The sequence below is a fragment of the Anser cygnoides genome, chromosome 1 (assembly GCF_040182565.1).
Source record: "Anser cygnoides isolate HZ-2024a breed goose chromosome 1, Taihu_goose_T2T_genome, whole genome shotgun sequence".
Classification (NCBI taxonomy): domain Eukaryota; kingdom Metazoa; phylum Chordata; class Aves; order Anseriformes; family Anatidae; genus Anser; species Anser cygnoides.
The window spans coordinates 16379763-16399574 of NC_089873.1; the positions used below are offsets into that span (position 1 = coordinate 16379763).

The following is a 19812-nucleotide window of genomic DNA, read 5'->3' on the forward strand; positions in this document are numbered from 1 at the left end:
AGTGCTGTGAGTACGAGAGGTTATTAGCATTGTTTTTTGGAGAAAATAAGAGTGATGGGGCAAGGACTGTTTCCTACTGCTTTATTGTATGTCGGTATGCATGGAAAGGCTCAAGCACAAAACAGCATAAATCCAGATTTATGCTTTTTCCTAGAAAACTCTCATTGTTAATAGGAGTATCTGCCTGTATAATGGGCAATTATCCACGTGCATGCAGGAAAGATTATTCAGTTTCTTATCAAATAAGTTTTGAGACTGCAATTTCTGGGTGCACAGCTTGAGGCATTGTTATTCTCAGCTTGTGAAAGCACTGAAGCACCATTTTATGAAATTTGGGGTGTTGTAATACACCAGAAATTGAGCACCAACTCTCTTGCCACTCTTCCAGATGTAGGTCGAGGAAACTACAGCTCAAAATCACAGGGGCCATCAGCTTCCACTGGTTTCAATGGAAGCAGGGAACAGCATTTGTGGGTCTAGCTCGTTGCTCTCTGAGAAAACCTGGTACTGGTATTGGTACTTTTCAAACTCATACTGGTACGCACCTCAGCAGAAGCTCCCCCCACCAGTGCACATCATCAGGTTTCTCATTTTCTTGCCTTCCCCCAAACTGTCTGTAGCACGTAATGCTACTTAGCAAGAGAGTTTTAGGGAGGTGAGGCTCTCTACATCCTCATTGAGGTGCCAGTTGTGTTTGGGGATGCTATGGTGAAGTAGCCTTCAGCCGTCTGCAGTGATAAATGATGGTGTTACATGCTGCTGTAGGTTACCACTGCATCACTAAGGCGGGCAGAGGAGATGCACAGAATATTGTAATATGGGTACTGTTTGCATCAGGGCCTTGAGAGAAAAAAAAAAACGAAGTGTGCGCTGCCCACAGGAGGCTGTGGTTGTGACTGTATTAGCATTTTAATTTAGATCAGCAGCACATTTTGAGGTGAATCTCCTGATTACACCCACCTCTTGTACCCTTGGGACCTTGGTACCAGCTCTGCTACTGTTGCACCCCTTCCGAGTGCAGATGTAGCATTTGCAAGGTGCATTCCCAGAAGGTTATCGTAATCCAAGCTGTTCATTTTATGCATTAGAAAGTTTAACCCCCAAAAAAAAAAGCAAGTCAGATTTTTTTTTTTCCAGAAGTTCTTTGTCAAACAGACTAAAAATATAAGCATTATCTTTCCATGAAATGTAAGGATGGCTTAACACGTGTGATGCAAGTAAGACAATGCAGCCTCTGAAATGGTGTGAGACTGCAGATGGAACCACTGCACTGGGTTTTTAATTAACTATCTGTCCTTTTAAATTTCAGTCTTGTGGTGTCTCTTTTTCTAGGTGTCACAGCCAATTCTGTAAAGTTTTCTTTTTGCAGTCTATTGTAAATGAATGTATTATGCATTGCCTGATAACAAAAAATAGTTTAATTCCTCGTTAGACCTAACAGCTTTGTGAAAACAGTGCGCTTAAGTTAAAGGCCCTATTTTCTTCTCTTTGTAATGAGAGATTTTTGCAGAGGCTTGTTAATTGGCTTGGTGAAGGAGGAGGTGCCTGCACAGCGAAGCACTGGCAGCTAGCTCAGTCCTTATCTTGACCCCAAACCTGAGGGTTTGGCCTTGGTCAGTCAGGGCATCCTCAAATCTGGGACATCCCAGTTAAGGGAAGGGCTCTCCATGAAGCAAACACTGGATGTGATCCTATGCATGAGGGCTCCCCATGCCCCCAGAGCTGGCGCAGAGATGCTCTGCCACTCAGCAGGCTGGGGGCTCTCCAGAAATAAGGAATTGGGGTGAATACTGGGCATGGTCAGTGGGGTTTTTAGCCTCTGAGCAGTGGTAGTGCTGCTAATAAAACATCCTCGTCAGCAGAGAGACGGAGGATTTTGCCTAGAGAAAGGGAAATTCTGTGCTCCTGGGGTTTTTTATTTCATGTCAAATGGCACAGCCGGTGCTTATAGACTGAAGCATCACACCCCGGCAGGGAGCAGTTCCTCTCACAGCTGAATCATGCTTGGAGTTAAGTTCCCTGTGCGAGGAGCAGAAATGCCTCCCTTTCGTCGGCTTGTCTGTCCATCTGTCCATCCTGTCAGAGCAAACGAGTGCAGGAACACCGCCACATCCTGACTTGTGGCCGATTTAGCCATCAGAGGAGCTGTGTGGATGGAAATCTTTCAGATTAGGGCAGCAGGTTGTACCGCCCGGCCTGAGGGCCACTTGAGCCCATTTGGCTGCAGGCTCAGCCCTGCCCGCTCAACAGCAGGCTTTGTAGCAGGCCGGGGCTGGGCCTGAGGCACAGGCCGTACCTGCAGGGAGTTTGTTTTCCTATTTTAAGAAGCCAGCAGACATGGTCTTGCCATCTCAACAAGCAGCTGAATCAGTCCTTAATCAGAGTGGACAAATGAGGCCCTTTTGACAGCTGCATGCCACGGGGTTGACTGGAAAATAACAACCAGGCCCGGGCACCTTGCTGGACCTGCCTAACGTCTCCGAAAAGGCTTTCCCACTGTAAAGCAATCCCAGATGCTCAAAAACCTTCTTTTCCTCACACTCTTTGTCTCCTACCAACAGTTTCGCACTGTTGGATGACCCACTAAAAGAAAAAACACAAACGCTGAATTTCCTCATGGTGGATATAATCCACGTGGGAGCAGTCTGTTCCTAGCAGTTTGGGGTTGTTCTCTGAAAATCCACACGTGCATTCGTCTGCCCTCCTTGCTGTAGTACAGTCTCTATCCTGTGTGCTTGCGCTCCCTCAAGAAGGATACTGAGTTGCTCAAGTGTGTGCAGAGAAAAGCTACAAAGCTGGTGAAGGGATCAGAAAGCAAGAGTTATGAGGAGCAGCTGAAGGGATTGGGGTTGTTTAGTCTGGAGAAAAGGAGGCTGAGGGGAGACCTCATTGCTCACTACAACCCCCTGAAAGGAGGTTGCAGCAAGGAGGATGTCTGTCTCTTCGCTCAGGTGACAAGGATAGGATAAAAAGAAATGCTCTCAGGTTGCACTGAGCAGGTTTAGATCGGACATTAGGAAAAAATTATTCATGGAGCATTGGTCAAGCATTGGAACAGGCTGCTCAGGGAAGTGGTGGAGTCCCAGACCCTGGAAGTATTTAAGAGATGTGGATGTGGCACTAAGGGACGTGGTTTAGTGATGGGACTCGGTAGGTCAGGTTGATGGCTGAAATTGATGATCTTAAAGGTCCTCTCCAGCCTGGGTGGTTCTATAATTCTGTGCTGCAGACACAGGAGCCATGGGATGACAGGATGGATACAGCTGGTGGCAAGCTGCCGCTCTGTCTGCCTGATGTAAAAGCCCATCCCAGCTCTGCCATTTGTGCACACACAGCCTCCTCCTTGAGAGGAGTGATTTATCGCCACATCCACAACGTTGTAGGGGAGAGCAGTGGAGTCCTGAAGTCTGCAGATATCCTTGAATATTGATTTACAGGCCTTTCTCCAAGTCGTGCGCAAGGAGCCCTTCCAATTGCTGAACCACCCGAGTACCAGCTTGAGGAGGGCAGGATAAATCCAGGGCTGTGTATTCACAATGAGGGGGGAGAGGAATGAATTATGTCAGGGAATAGCCATTAGCAGCTGATTGCAAACCTCATGTGGAGTCAGGATCAGGAATAAAAGGCCAAGTTCCACTACATTTTCAGCTTGCGCCAAGATAATCAGGGGACGGGCTCCTCTTTGCCTGCATGGGGTGAAGATCAGATGGGATCATGCAGGGAAATGATACAGGTGCTGCTGGGGGCTCTGGGACCAGCAGCTGCTGGTGGGCAGCTCTTGGGCTGTCTCCGTTTCTCCTCCTGGCAATGCCTCTTGGCTTTCCTCCCTCTTGCCTCTCTCCTTCTCATCCACTATTTTCATTTTCTCTGTCCCATCCTATCCTGCCCATCTTTTTCACTCCTACTCTTTCAGTGGGGGCCAAGGCAGGTCCTTCCTGTGTCAGGAACAATCAGAAGACACCGGAGGGAAGAGGTGCCAGCTCTGCTGGTGAGGTTGGATGGGACTCAGTCCCATGCAGATGCCAGGTGTTTTCTGTCTTGCTGAGGCTGTGACCCAAGCCTGCAGCCTATCGAAGGCTCCAGGTCTTAGATCTCAAACAAAAGGAACAGGGACTGGAGCTGTGTCTCCTGCCCTGGAGGTGAAATTCCCAAACTTATGGAGCAGTCGAGGCTGGAGGGAAGGCAACCTCTCCCTGCTCCTATAGTACTACAAGAGCTGTTTTGGCAAATTGGCCCGTTAACAGCAGCAACCACGTGGAAAAGGTAGCATGAGGTATGAAGGCTTAAAGAAAGTTCAGATTTCCTTAAAAACAGAGAGTAAAAGGCTGGGAACTATTTGTTTTAAAGCAGAAAAAAATAACAAAGGCATACTAATTTTGCAGTGTGTGATTACTCTGTGGGACTCACTGCCCCAGGGCAGTGCTGACACGGGAGGTTTAGCAGGATGCGTATTCGTGCATAATAAAAAAATCATCTCTAAAAAAAAATAAATATTTTTGTCTCCATGTCTCACAAGATAAGCTAATTCTATGAAAACAGCCAGAAACTTCCTCCATAAACAGATTATTGCAGGGCTGTCTCTGAGTGACATCTTATGCCTTCCTCTGCGATACCTGGCATGGGCCATTGTCAGAGACAGGCTACAGAAGGATGGGCTATTGATTTGATTCTCCACTTTAATATCCGTTCTCCAAGCGATTTTTCCTCATGATGTCATATGAATAATGGAAGACAGCATTTTTCCCAAGCCAGATAAATGCCCTTTTCTCTCTATTAAGAGTTAGGAATACCTCATTTGCTACTGGGAAGACATGGCACAAATAACAAAAATCTAATCAAGGTTTTCCTTCATTTCCAAAAAGGCTGCTGCAGAGTTCAGCTGCCTTTTTTTATTGATTGTGGTAGAAAGCACAGATGCCACTTACCATGAAGATGTTTTTACATAGGCACAGCTATTAGAATGATTTATAGTGCTATTGTCTTAAACTGCGGTTTTGCTGAAAGCAACAGGAGCAAATTGTGTGGATCATGGGTAGCTTGGGTTTGCTCCTGGTTTACAAGAGCCATTATTTTAGTCTTCTAATCATTAAGATTTATGTTACATAGCTGAGACGTATTGGAGCTATATCACTTATTCAAGTGTTTTTCAGTACAAAAATGAAGCATTATATATCCAGCCACTTATAGGAGATGCTCTGATACCGTGACGATGAATTCAGTAGAAGTGGAGCAAAACTATGTCAACAACTATAAATATACTCTGCAATTCATTTTAAAAAAATGTCAGGTTTGTGGAAAATACGTTGCTGGCAAGAACTTTCTCCCCCTATTTATTAGATCACCTTTAAAGTAAGAGAAACATATAAAAAATTATTCTTGGCATGCCTTCTGCAGGCCAGCAGTGCCTGGGGTTTCCTCAAGACTTAGAGTTAATAAGCAGGCTGGCTGTTGTGAGACAGTGGAAACATTTTTCAGAAATCTGAGTGCAATGCAAAATAGGGGAGACAGGGGCTCCTGAGCTGGTGCTGCCCAGCAGCTCGAGTGGGGTGAGCCAGGGCCAGGTATATCCGAGCATCTGAACGCAGGGCCTGTGCTTCTCAGTCACGAAGGTCACTGAGCTCTGCTGGCAGGGTTAGGTCTGCTTTTCTGATAGATGTGTGAAGTTTCCACCTGAATTGCACACAGATAAGATATGGGGTGTTCACCCTTTTACAAGGCTGTGGCTTCCAAAGGGTTTGGAGGCCAAGAAAAGCAGGTGTTAGAGAGGACATTTTCTCCAAGCCAGTGAGCAGGAGAGGGGTGTTCACACCCTAAAGCAGTGAGCTCTTTTCTCTGGTGTTCATTGCAAAAAGCAGAAAAAAAAACAAAACAACAACGAACAAACCCTGGCCCAACCTAAAATGATTTTAAATGTTCGAATAATGTGTTATACATGTCCTAAAGAAGTATTTGTCCCAAGTGTCCTCGCTCTGGGAGTTTTATGTGACCTCCCTGTGTGCGCCAGCAGTTGCTCGCTCACAGCAGCGAGAGTCAGCACTCCTAAAACATGAGCACAGCGAAGTCCTTCAGCCAGGCAAATCATCTGCTGTGGTTCGTATCACAAAGGAATGATGATTGCACTTCTGAAAACCATTCTCTTTTAGTCATCCTCCTCACACATCATGAAGATATTAGTCATCAACATGGGCAGGGGATTTTACCTACCTGCCTGCCCATCCTCCTTACAACTGCCTCCCTGCTCTGCTGCCATTACCTTTCGTCCTGCTGGCCTGAGGCACTTGGGCCAGCCAGAAATTTTAATTTTTACAGAGTTTTCCAGTCCTGAATCAATGCTTTTTTTCCAGGTGTGAGGTTAAAAAAAGAGACAGCTTTACCCTTAAGTATAGCACACAGTGTTTGGGGGAAAACCCTGGCTTTTATCAGTCAGGCTTACAGGAAGGGTCAGCAGTGAGCAGGCAGAGGTGTCAGGCACCCAGCTGATGTTTCTGCAGGCAGGATGGTTCCCACCACAGAGGCTCATCGCAGGGCTTGGATTTCCTGCAGTGAGCCTGAGTGCAGCTATCACCTCTCACGGATTTTCATCTGCACAGGCTTTGCCACCTTTAACTGCAGGTGGGGGTTACATTTCTGACAGTGAACAACCTTTCAGCTGGGCTTTTAGAGTTTTTTTAGATTTTAGGATCCTTTCTGTTGTCCATCACAGCACTGCTGTGGTTTGCAAGGCTGCTGGAGGAGAACCATGCAAATTCCTGCACATGCGGTGTCATTTTATGCTCCCTCCTGTTGCGTTCTTTCTATCTGCCTAAAACCAGCAAGCGGGGAGGTGGGAGAAATATAACATTTCCTTTTATTGTCTCCGAGTGTTTGAGGAATGACAGACAGTGTTTTTTTTCATTTAAATGATTGCTCTTTGCCAACGAAAACACAGCGAGAACGTAGTGAATAGCTCACCACTGTGCATTGCAGAGCCCGAGGGCAGCAGCTCGGGACTGGAGGCAGAAGGAGGAGCCAAGGCAAAACCTATCCATGCTCTTTTTCAGATGAAGGAGACATAGTGGTGCCCAGAAAAGAAGAGGGAGCAATCACCTGCATTTTTAAAGTCATCGTTAATGCTGTGTCTAGCTTGTGGCTGCTCCATCGAGCTGTGGTCTGCAGAAGGACCACGCTGGTGGAGAGCAGTGGCTGGCAGCATGGCGCAGCTGAGAGCAGGGCACTGTTTTGGGGGTGCTGTGCAGAAGCTGAGCTCCTGACAGTGTCCTGGGGGAGTGCACAGGGCGTAAAAGGGTTTCTCTGTGCCATTTCAGGACTCAGTGGGGCAGACAGTCTGCTCCCAGGGCTGTGGTTTTGCAGCACCCCAGTGCCCCTCCTGGGCAGGAGGGACTGGCCGAGTGGAAGGAGCACTTTTAATGCCATGGTAACGCTAATTGTGCTCACGATGGGAAACGTCAGTGCCCTAACGTGAGTGCCAGGGATGTACAAAGCCTCATGTCCTCCGAACAGACATCATGGAGGGTGCTCAATGAGTTAGGACAGATATTTAAGCTCTTCCCAAAGCACTTCCCCTCCGGCATCCTTTGCTTTTTGCATAACCCCGCGGTCTGCTCAGAGCCGTGGCACAGAGCGGAGCTACGTGACATGACGGAGCTCCTTCGGACAGGCGTGCAGCTCCAGAGAAAGCCTCTTGCAGAAAGACCTCTGTTTGCCAAGGGCTGGGCCTGATTCTCAGGGATATTTTGGTATTTTGGGTGCATTAGCCTTCGTGTAAGAAAACAACCTTATTCAGTGCTGCGTGTAGGTGGGGGAGATGCTGGGAGGGAGTGTTGCTGCTGCCAAACAACCGAATCAGGAGTTAAATACAAATTATTACTTTTCCTGCTTGTCAAAAAAGGCCAAATAGACTTTTCTAAAAGGCACACACCCTTCAGATCATGGGCATGATTTAGGGCTGGTCTAGGGCACTGCAGGGATGGATTGTGCCTTCCTATTGCACACGGAGGCAGGAGGGTGCCTTGGACCACCTCTGGCACCCCTGTGAGCAGGTCCTCGCTTCCCCACGGGGAAAGCAGGGCTGCCCAGGCTGGTGGGCTTCCAGCCCTTCCTCCCAGCCCTGCCATCCCTTCCTTCCAACCCTCTCTGCCATCCCTTCCTCCCAGCCCTGCCGGCCCCACCAGGGTGCTGGTGGCAGCCAGGGACAGCGCTGCTCCCCCGCTGGCACTGCACATCCTCTGCTGCTCCGATTTACTGGTTAATTTGATCAACCATTTAATTTTGTCAAAATCATTGACAAAAGACCATTAAAAGGAGAGTTATGCCTCTTCTATGCTCTATGGCTTCGGCTCATTTATTTTAATTAGCTGTAACAAATTCATGGTTAAACAAGGCTCGAGAGGGTGCTATCTAAATGTGGTACTCATGGCATACACAGTACCATTAATGAAACACTTCTCCACAGCTTGACTATGTTCTCCCCCATCTAGCTTGCAGCTCATTATAGCACTAGAGATAGGAAACAGAATGTAACACCTAATTAAAATGTGAGCCTGTGTCCACAAATGATTCAATAGAAATAAAGGCATTAAACTGGTGAGAGAGGTGAGGAAGAGCCATCGCAATATAAACATCCCCTGTGAGCAGTCCGGAGGAAGGTGTCGCTCTGCTGGGCTAGGTGCCTGCATAAAGTCGGGGTAACAAGAGTGTTGGGGTCCTAATCCAGCAAAGCATTAAAAAGTAAAAACTGGTAACAACCAAATATCTGTTGATCTCATTAAGCATTCTGAACCCCACTGCGTAATAACAATTTTTAGCCTGCCCTGTTGGTTGTCATAGAAATAGCACAAGCGATGACTTATTTTGGTAATAGGATTCTAGATAGTGTCTTCTCTTATTTTAGTCGTTCTTTTCAAAATTATACCGACGCGTTTTATTGTGTAAGGAGCTGAGGTGTCTGCAGCCATTGCAAGATGAATTTAATGTGTGTTAGCTTAAGTATATTAGAAGCTTGCGTAAAGCTCAACACTTTTTAATATTGTTACTCTCCAAAATAAAAGTATAAATAGCTGGACGTGAGCTTCAAATGATGCGTACCAAAGATGAGCAAGCTAACTATGTTTCCCTCTGTTTGTCACAGGTGGGACAGTCCCCTGGTTGATCTGTTTTTCTCCAACCAGTACCTGCAGATTACAACGACTGTGCCATCCACCTCGGTGTACGGGTTTGGGGAACATGAGCACGTGTCCTTCAAACACAACATGGACTTCGTTACCTACGGCATGTTCAGCAGGGATCAGGCACCAACGGTAACTCACTTCGGGCAGCACTTTGCCCTGAGCTTGTACCACGAAGAGGGGGTGGCGAGGCAGAGCTTTGCTAAGGGGACACCTCTCTTGGTGTGGTAACACTGCTGATGGGAAGTGATGGCAAAGACTGAACGCCACGTGTCGTGTCATAAGTTTTAATTGAGTAAGAAAATCATAAGCCATTTTGAGGTGATTTGGATACCTATTAGAGGCTTTCTCATGCTGCTGTAGTTGTCAGAAAAAGAATGTTTTGTATATCTAAGTCCTGAGTCAGAAAAGCATTTAATCTCACATGCAGATTGATTCCTGCTCATCCAAACAAGCTGGCCTTCAGCAGGATCTATTAAATGTTTGGCAAAACTGGGGCCAGTGCTTGATGAGTCTATTTTAGCTGGCAAACATGTCTTACCTTTGCCATTCTGGAGGTTTTAGCAAAATATGGAAGGTTTTGTTAAGATTGGCTAATAAGAAGCACCGTGTTGAAGCAGAAAAAAAACTACTCTTGTTCCATCAATTTGAATTCACACCAGTTTAGAGGAAAAAATCCCCAACCTTTAAAAACAAGTCTCTAACTATGAATTAATTTATTTTTTTTGTCTTTGCATACATACCTAGTTGACAAAAAACATGAAAAAATGGCAAAGCCAAGCCATACGTAACATGCTGTTTATGTTTCAGCCATTTGCCAATCTCTATGGAGTTCACCCTTTCTACATGTGCGTAGAAGATGACTCCAATGCCCACGGCGTTCTCCTTCTGAACTCCAATGCGCAAGGTAGGAGGACATACAAATTCACTAAATTGATTGCATATAGAAAGGCAGTAAATTAGTAAATATATAAAAAAACTGTTTTACTGATTACTTTTTCAGTGCAGTAAAAATGTAACTGACTGTTGCATAAGTGAGTGTTCAGTAATTGCTATAAAGTTTTCAAAGAGATTTCAACAGAATGACTGTTAAACAAGGTAAGGTATTTTCAGGGAAAATATATGATTAATTTTTTAAAAAATAGATGCACGTACAGGGAAAGGAGAAGGTGGAGGAAATTTCCTCTGGGATTGGCATAACTGAATCAAATCAATTTAGGTTAGTCCTATATTCTGTCTGTGGAGAGTAGTTTTGTGCGTTGCCATGGCCACCTTACTGTGTTAATCCAATAGTATAATTTCAGAAAAGGGGAATCTTCACTCAGTCTATAAAATCAGTTTCCCCTGGCAGGCAATGACTTCCAATAAGAAGATTAAAATAGCATCTAGGAACCCTAAACACAAGCTCGTGGTTCCTTTTTATATAAATGAAACTGAGACAAATGAATCTGGGCACTCTAATCTGTGTGGGTTTCTGTGATTTATTGCTGCACCGTGCCAATCGGAAGATGCAGATTACAGAAGGACTGGCCAACTGGCCTGTGTGCTCATCTGATCACACGGCAAGGCACCAGGGAGTGACTTGCACGTGTGTCTACCTCTGCCTAGGGACACATCAAGGCACGGAGGAGAGGAGCTCAGCATGCTTACACCTCATGATGCAGAGTTAGTTTGTCCTGAGAATCTGTTTTTCCCTTTCAGATGTTTCTCTGAGTCCAAACCCATCCTTAACTTTCCGCACCATTGGCGGGATCCTTGACTTCTATGTCTTCCTTGGGCCAACTCCCGAAAACGTGGTTCAGCAGTACACAGAGGTTAGTAGAAAGTGATTATGGCACGTGGGGCAGTGCGGTGGAACAAATCCCATTGGTATCGGGTAGTATAAGCAGGTAGCTTGGCCAAAGCTTGGTCTCATTCTGGTTATAAAAAGCAATAGCTGATGTGGTGAGGCAGGTGGGGACGAACAGCAGGAAAAAAATCCTATGAATACATTAACAATAAGAGGAAGACCAAGGTGAGCACAGCCTATTATCAGAAAGAAAATAACAGGATGTATAAAGACTGAAATACATTTTTTTGCTGAAGCCCTCTCCCACACGGCTGTGCTCAGCTACTTAGCACAAATAATTTTAAACAAGGGGATAACAGCTGACTTCTTGCGATGGGAATGGTAACTGCGTGTTCTTTGTATCTGCTGGGAATAGAGCACCGACTTAGTTTGCAGAAGATGAAAATTCAGTGGTAGGAATTACTTTCTTACTATAAGAGGAATCAAACACTTGAATGAACTATTCAGGGGGGCTAGGGAATGTCCCCTGTCAGAAGCTGGTAAAAACAGGTTGGACAAACGGTAATATAGACTTGCCAGGAGTAATCTAGATTTGTCTAAGAGCCAGATGCTGATCTTGTGGCTATCTTTAGGTGCTTTCCAAACCTTCCTTTTGTTGGCATAATCATAGTATTATATAAACACTTACTCTATAATTCGAACTGAGCATTATTTTGAGAAAAAAAAATAGAAATGCTGATAGGCAGAAGGTTGCTAGGAACTTATCAAAAAACATTGAATGCTGTAGACAAGGGACATTCCTATCAGCACCTGGGCCATACTGTGCATTACTACAGCAGCTTCCCTATTGCTATGTCTTTTGTATTTTTCCAATGGGAGAGAGCTGGCTGTATCTATATATTTGGATTCATATTGTGTGGCCCATTCTCAAACCATACGAACACCACCTATGACATAATCATCCAAAAATCCAGTATGGCTGATAGTTTTCTCCTTGCTTTTCATTTGGCATTCAGCTGAGGGAGCCAGACGGAGTTTCCAGCCCTTTTCCCCTTGTCATCGCCTTGATTTGCATGAGTCAGAGAGCTTGTGAGGGGAGGAAACAATGAGGAAGGGCTTAGTTAACATAATTAAAGCAGCTATTTTTTCCCCTTAACAATCTAAATCAGCAGTCATTTTTTGTTTCATTTGCATACCTAGAAAGAGCCCTCATGGTTGTTTTGAGCTGGTCCAGCTTCTTCATTCTGGGTAGTTTGGGGCTGCCAGGGTCTTCTCACTGCCAGTGACAGGAGCAGGCAGGTGCTGGTTTGGAGGGAAGGCCACTAGGTTTGGTGGGAAGGCCACCTGGTTCAGGTGCTGCGTGGTTTGCTCGGGGGTGTGGGCCTGAAGAATGAGGGAAAAAAAACAGGGATTATTTTAAATGCTTCTGTACCAGTGTACAGAAGCAGTCTCAGTCCATATGAAGAGACAGAAAAATGTTCTTGATCGTAGGTACCACATCTGTATTTTGGGTGCTCTCTCTTGTCATTCCACTCCAGAAACCTGTAGCGAGTGATGCAAAGCTCCGGTGTCTTTTTATAAACCCCGTATTTATACTATAGGTGGTGAGTGCAAAAATTTTGTACATATAAATGTATTTACGTATGTATGCACATAAAGGGAGAGAGAGAGGTGACTAGGTGTCACATAAGAAACAGGATTGGAGCTTGGCTTTCTGTGGTTTTGTGTCCTGATGCCCCCTTCTGCCACCTCCACCCTAGGACCCTGTTCACAGGACCTGTCACAGAGCTAGGGATGCTGTCTGGCAGCAGGCTGCGTCTGAGCAGAGGATGGGGTGATGGATATTGGTGTGATTTGTGTCTCTTCTCTGCTCTGACACTGGTTTTTACAAAACTTGTGTGTGCCTCATGGTTTGGAGTTCTTGGATGAAAGTGGCCAGAGGTTTCAAAACCTGCTCAGAGTGGCTGCTACGCCGAGAGTTGGCTTGTGTTGTTCATGCTCTGCTTCAGTAGTGAGAGCAGGAGGGCATTAAAGGGATGCAATGACTAGAAAGAGGTCCGTCCAAGCTCTGCTGGTCTCCCTTTTCCAAGCAGAGCTTCAGGTGGGAGGCTGCTGCTGGCCCTCCGTGTCCTGCAGCAGGAGCCACGGAGCTGTGACCCTCAGAGGTCCTGGTCCCTCTTCACTCCTTCCCCACCTGTCCAACCCTCAGCCCTGGTGCCATAGATCAACCAGCAAATGGGTTTTTGATCCTCCACATTGGCAACCAAGCCCAGAAAAGACAAGTGACCCACCCACCTAGGCAGGGCTGTGATCTCTGCGACGAAAGCCCTTATTTCAGGGAAGTCATTGCAGCAGCACGACGTAGGTGAGAGCCATCCCCATTTCTTTTCAAAGTCTTTCGCTGGTGTTTGAAGGGAGCGTTTCTGCGGCTTAGCAGGTGGCCAGCAGCTGAAAATAAAATGAGAGCGTTCTCACTCCCCAGCTGATGAGTGCTGGCAGCTCGCTTTCCACCCCTGCCTCTCTGGAAATGGAGCTGGAGCAGAGAAAACAAGGTAAAGGGGAGCCGGTGGGCGTCTCCGAGCTAGACATGTCAAATGCCGGGACAAAAAAATCCCCTGCTCTGTATTCTTCAAGCTTGTGCTCCGCTCTCTAGGGAATCTTAAAGAATGCATGGTAGCAATTTCACGGTGAAATAATAACTTCTTCAGTAAACATCCTGAAATTCCCGGATCGCAAATGTTGCAATTACCATATTATTAGTCTCTAGGGCAATGATTTGGCTTTTATGTACGAGATATGTGGGAAGGTGAAGGAGGCAGAAAAGGCTCTGTTTTTCAATTGCATTTTCTGTCACGCTGAGAGGACTCGCAGTGAGGTCACTGTCACCCCCAGGGGAAGGAGAGGGGCTGGCAGGGAGGAGTGTGACCCGCGCCTGGAAGGCATCGCTCAGCAGCATCCCTCAGCTCTCCCAGCTGTTTGCATGGCTTTCCTCTGGGAAGTGGCATGTCAGGAGCTCCCGGCCACGGGGGCCTGCAGCTGGTGGGGCCAGGCTGCTCCCCGGGGACATGGTGCCTGTCTCCTACCCACACGAGCAGATGCACAAAGCCACTGCATGGGGCTTTTTGCAGGAACTACCCATTGCATCCCCTCCGGTGCGTCCCCACTGGCACCGCGGGGTGGACAAACACCAGCTTGGCAAGAGAGCTGTGCCTGGAGCAAAGTATTTTGCTCCAGGCACCTTCTCATGTATTTTATTCTCTTGCTTCAATACCATTTCCAGACCTGAGTGACCCTTCCCTGCCCCCCCATAATGCTTGTTTCTGCACAAGATTTAACTGCTTAGCTCGACTTGGTGCTTTTATGCTGCTCCCTCCAAGGCAGTGAGTTAGGAAAGCCTTGTAATGAAGCTCCCTGCGGGGTCTCTGAAGGATGCAGACTTTCTCTGTGCACCTCTGTGGCTTGCTGCCAGCACCCAGGGGTGGCCCATGCACAGAGACGGGCCAGCCCCAATATCAGACCATCACTGCCAAATCTGGTGGCAGTTCAGGGCAGGGTAACAGTGCACAGCAGTAGAATATGAGCTCCGTAACAAGACAGTCAGGAAAGTTATAGTTTAATGAAAAGAACAAATACCAAGTTTAACAGCTTCTGGGTAGAGTGAAGACCATGAATTTGTTGTTTTACTAAAAATTATCCAATGACAAGCTTTAACAGAGCATACCGCATGACTCCCAGTTCTGTTCTGAGAGCAAATTGCTGCTTTACTTCCTCCTCACTGTCCTCATAGGGCAGTTCTGGGTGGAGGGGACCTCAGGAGGTCTCTAGTCCAGCCTCCTACTTGAGAGCTAAATGGGGAGCCTGCTCGTTCAGCAGTCTCACAGCTGAATCCACGGGCCCCCAGGAAAGACCAAGCAGCTGGTAGGTGTCCAGCAAAGAAAGAGGTTTGAAGACCCTGATGTCTAAAGCCCGTAATATTTTTAGACTCTTGAGACTGTGAGCATCTTTGCAATTGTTCAGCTGTTGCAGGGCCTTTCTTCTTGCTTTCCTAAAACAGAGTTCAGCTTCTCTGCACAGACTTTGGGTTCAGGTTACCTCTGCCTGACTGGGCACCCACAGCACTCACCCGCCTCCTCAGCTAGGGGAGACGAGCTGGAGACAGACATCCAGGCCATAGGAGTACCTGTATGTAGCCATGTGTCACTATCCAAACCCACCATTTCCATGACTAAATCCAAAACATTAACCCAGCGTGGATTTTTATATTTTCCTCCTACAGTTTTCCCTCAAAAAATAAAATTAAAAAAAGAGGAAGTTTAAGCAAGTATCAGTCTCCAAGAGACATTTTATATGGCTAACTAGGGTGCAAGGGTTAAAGTGCAACCTTCTGTGTTGCTCTTTGCCTGCACTGCTGCAGATCTCAGCTCCCTTGCAAGCATGGGAAGGAATACCTCCCTCTCTGGCCTCTGTGACAGACAGGGCACAACCCTTCAGCCATCCCTTTCACACCAGTCTTAACGTTAATGGGATCCTGGTTTGCTATTTAGCATTTATGACTTGGTTCACATCCTTGACTCGAGACGCCCGTGGTAGTAATGTTGTTTGGCCAATAACCCAAAGCAGGGTGTGCGAGCACAGGGAGAGTGCGTGCAGATCACCTGCCTTTAGCTGCTCACTGAGCTTTGCTCTCACTGAGGAGCGCTTCCAGGGTACTTCCTAGATGTGTCTGCTCTCAGGTGCACCTGAAAAAAAAAAAAAGTGCAAAAATTACATAAAGCCAAGTTATGCAAACCTGGAAAAAGTAACAGTGAATCTATTAAACAACACTTGGAGTTATTTGTGAACCAAGTGCAGGAGGAATCGAGGTAGGAAAAATAGCATCTTTTTTTTTTTTTCTCCTTCTGCACTACTGTATCTTTTTTTTTCTCAGTTTGTATACTCCATATGTTTGCTGTTTCTGCATTTCTCATGTTTTCCTCCCTCAGTTCCCCCACCATACCTCATTTACCTTTTCTGATTCTATGCGAGCCAGTTTTGCCGAGCAGGCTTTCTCTGTGTACTGCATTTTATGATCATTTGTATGCAGACTGCAATCTATATGAATTAACTAGATCCTAAATATATATCAAATCCAACATGAGATTCAGGTTTGCAGAATTGCAGCTCTGCCTCTGCTGATCCATCTGCAAGGAGGTACCATATGCCAGTTACTTTATCAGGAAGCTTCAGGGGGATCCATTAGAGAGAGTCCACAGCATAATTGGAAAAAAGAACATTTGTTTTCCCAGCTGCCCTGTTTTCATCCTTCCTCTTCAAATGTTCTGTTCACTTCAATTACGCTCACCATAGCTGCGCCAGCCCGGCCAACCTGGGGAACTAATTGCTTTAAAAGTTAATATCTTGCTTGCAAGGTGGATTTTCTTCCATTTGTTCAACCGTAATCCCAAATTCCTCAGGGGATGCTGTCACAAAATGCTGCCTCGCCTCAGGGCAGCTCTGAGCCTGCAGGACCAGGGAATAGAGCACAGCCAAGCTGCAGCATCCCCCAGCGCTGGGGACAGGGCTGTGTCCTCTGGAGGCACCTGCCTGCTGCCTCGGTGGCCACAGCTTCACCTCCAGCCCCGTCATCATCCACCTGGGCACTCAACGCAGCACACGGGGTGGAAGTAAATCCCCGTCCAGCTCTTGAACTGGAAAACAGTGATGTCCCAAGCTCATTGGGGTGCATCCCAGGGGTATCCCCTCTCCAGGAGCAGCATGGGGCATCGCAAGGCTCCCGCTGCCTCTGAACCATCCCAGCCAGCTCAGGGGACAACTGGGATGCTGGTCTCTGTGCCATGCAGGCATCTTGCCAGGGCTCCGGGCTCTGCATCCAGCAGCAGGATTAATATTTATCAGCTGTTTTTCCCTCTTCCTCTTATCCAAAGGAAGAAGCCTGTGTGCAAAAGGTTTTATTTCATTAGGGAGTTCTTTTGTTTCGGTCTGCTTTTTTAACCTTGTTTCGAGAGGTCACCCTTTTTACAGTAGAGAAAGCGTGGGCGGAATGTGCATCTGCTTTTGGAGCACGAAGTGGTGGGGTTCATGGATCTCATCTGGCATCCTAACTGGGCTAAAACAAGCTTTGTTGCCTCCGTAGATAAATTTGTCTTTCATAAGACGAGTGCTGTCGTGACAGAGGATCAGACTTCTTGCCCCGAGTCTTGCTGTGCTGTGCTGGACACCACGGTGCCAGACCACAGGGCATCCTGGAGATCGTCCCAAGCCATCACTCCCTGTCCAGCTCTCCACAGGAAACCCCAGCAGAGCTGGAAGGATGGTCTTGGGGATCAGATGCATCTGCACACGCTGGAAATAACTAACAACAGGTGTAACCAGAGGAGACTGTACCATAATAGCACGTGGCTTTGCCACCGGTGTCCCCCGTGCATGGTTTGGGGCCACCTTCATCTGCCCAGGGCCTCTCCTGGCACGGGCACAGCAGCTGATACCTGCCCTTGCTTCTTCTCAAGGGCTTTCTCTCCAGCTGCATGTAGGTGTTGAGGAGGGTGATGGCAGATAAATCCAGGGGAATGGGACAAGGAACAGGCAGAGGGGGGAGATGCAGTGCTCAGCCACCACATCCCTGCTGGGAGGACTCAAACCGTTAACAGGAGGTTTAAAACACCCTCTGCTTTTCCAGGCATTTCTCCTCCACCTGTTTTTCTGTCCATTGCAGTATGTACATCCCACCACTATGACCTGTGGCATCTTTTAGAGCAATTTAAAGACCAGCATTGCTGTCCCAGTCCAGACTTTCTGGAGAAAACCCCAGAGCAAGAGGCATCTCTACACATCGTGATGGCTGGAGAGCTTAGCCATGCAGCTGACAGGGAGTGCCAGCACTGCTTCCTTTTAGTTAAGTAAAGAAGATGGATTTTAGCTGCCAATATTCAAGTTTTGTTCTTTTTCACTTCTTAGCATAATTACCTAACTATGGAGATTCACCAGGAAATAAGGGAGGAATGGTTATTTAGCCAAAGGGAGTCAGTAGCTGTGACTGATAAATAATCATGGGTGCTTGCTAGCTACTTGATTTCCATGTGTTGCCTGCAACAATGTTGGAATTACTGAACAAAGTCTAATTTCATGGGTTCTAACTGTTTAAAATGGGAATAAGGACTTGGGGATATCGCTCCCACGAAACACCGGTGTGTACCAATGAGGCAAGGGAAGGTTTCGGCATGTTTCTGGAACAGAACTGTGGTGGTTGTTCTCCGGCTGCCCGAGCAGCTCTCCCCAGGGAGCAGAGCAGGATGCCTCGTGCCCCTCTGCTCGAGTTTCCTCGTGCAATTTGCATCTGGATTATGTGGAGCCGGAAATCAAATATTTATAAAATCACAGTTAACTCATTACTTTGTGCTTCAGACGAGAATTTTGATGGAGCGAATGGTAACTCTGACCTTGGAGGGGTTTGGTGATGCCTGGCAACGCATCGCTGTGGGCCAGCAATATCAGCAGGCAGTCATAAGCAACTGGATTTCACCGGGGAGGTGTGCAAATAAAACTAAAACTTCAGAGAGCTCCAATAAACATTAGATGAGTTAGTTCAGCTGGATGTGACAACAGAAATTAGCCAAGCTGACATTGCTGCACAGCGTCGGAGATTTGCCGTTTATTGACCGAAGAGTTGGGTCCACCAGAAGAAGCTTTATTTTAAAGCTCATTTTAAAGCAAAGTATATTGCACATTTTACAATAAAGTGTATTCTACAGTGAGCTGTTTGAGAAAGTAAGGGGTATTTCAAGGCTGTGTGATATATGTGCTCTGATCTTTGTGGCTTAAATGAGCTGGGAGCCTCTCCTGGTATTTCAAGGTAATTTCTCTCCCCAGAATCTTCACCTCTCCCTTTGAACCTGTATTTTCCTCATTCCTGCCCTAGGCCATTGGACGCCCGCACATGCCTGCCTACTGGTCCCTGGGATTTCAGCTCTCCCGGTGGGGTTACGGCAGCATTGATGTCTTAAAGGAAACCGTCAACCGCATGCACCGCTACGATATCCCCTACGTACGTATGAATTTTTCACTGTGTATGTTCATTTTAAAATCGGAAGTGGGATGAATACCATTATATTCGAAGAAATGTGACTATCCTGAGAAGAGAATTGTAGAGTAAAAGGATGTTCATAGTCTTATGTAGTGGTTCCACAAGTCAAATCTTTACAATAGTGAGAAGAATGTTTAAAATTGGCCTGAAACAATGGGTTTAAAGTGCTGCTCTTGGCTGCATTGCAGGTGATTTGGGTACCGGTTTGCTTTCCTGCTGAAACAACAATCAATTGGCAGTACCAGGTGCTGGCATTTTAAACATGAACTGTGGCAGTGCTGACGCATACCACTGCCAAACAGTTGCTAACCTAGGTCTTCCACGTGTCCACTTTGTCCACTGCTGTCACATAAATTTATAGGAGCTGAATTTGGCCTCAATTCTTTACAGTTACTATAGCCAAACACTTAGCTCTCGCTTCATAGGTTAGTTTCTTCCTAGGAACACAGTTACACATATTGATTTTCTGTATAAAATAAGTCAACGTTTGCTTTTAAAATATTTAGGATGTCCAGCATCTTGACATCGACTACATGGAACGTCGCCTGGATTTTACCTATGACAAAGAGAATTTTGCAGGTCTGCCAGAGTACCTCCAAGAGCTGAAGAAAGCAGGAATGCACAACATCATTATTCTGGTAAATTAAATATGGTGTTAATTATTTCTCCATTTATAAGAACTATTTGCATCATAATGCTCATAGCAGTATCTAGGCGCTAATGCATGCATGCTGTTGTAGCACATTTTCCATTTTTGTCATTTGTTGAGAAGAGCCAAA

The 19812-nt window shown here is 46.5% G+C and overlaps 1 protein-coding gene across 1 annotated transcript in view; it reads left to right on the top strand.

Annotated features, from left to right (window-relative positions):
- Nucleotides 1-2538: 2538 nt before the first annotated feature.
- Nucleotides 2539-19812, top strand: part of LOC106042005 (sucrase-isomaltase, intestinal-like) — a 36655-nt gene continuing 19381 nt past the window's right edge. Inside the window, exons 1-6 of the mRNA XM_048068484.2 lie at nt 2539-2951; nt 9128-9296; nt 9975-10071; nt 10866-10978; nt 18869-18994; nt 19540-19671. Coding sequence (XP_047924441.2) covers nt 2932-2951; nt 9128-9296; nt 9975-10071; nt 10866-10978; nt 18869-18994; nt 19540-19671 — 657 coding nt within the window. The 5' untranslated portion in view covers nt 2539-2931. The remainder of the gene's footprint in view (nt 2952-9127; nt 9297-9974; nt 10072-10865; nt 10979-18868; nt 18995-19539; nt 19672-19812) is intronic.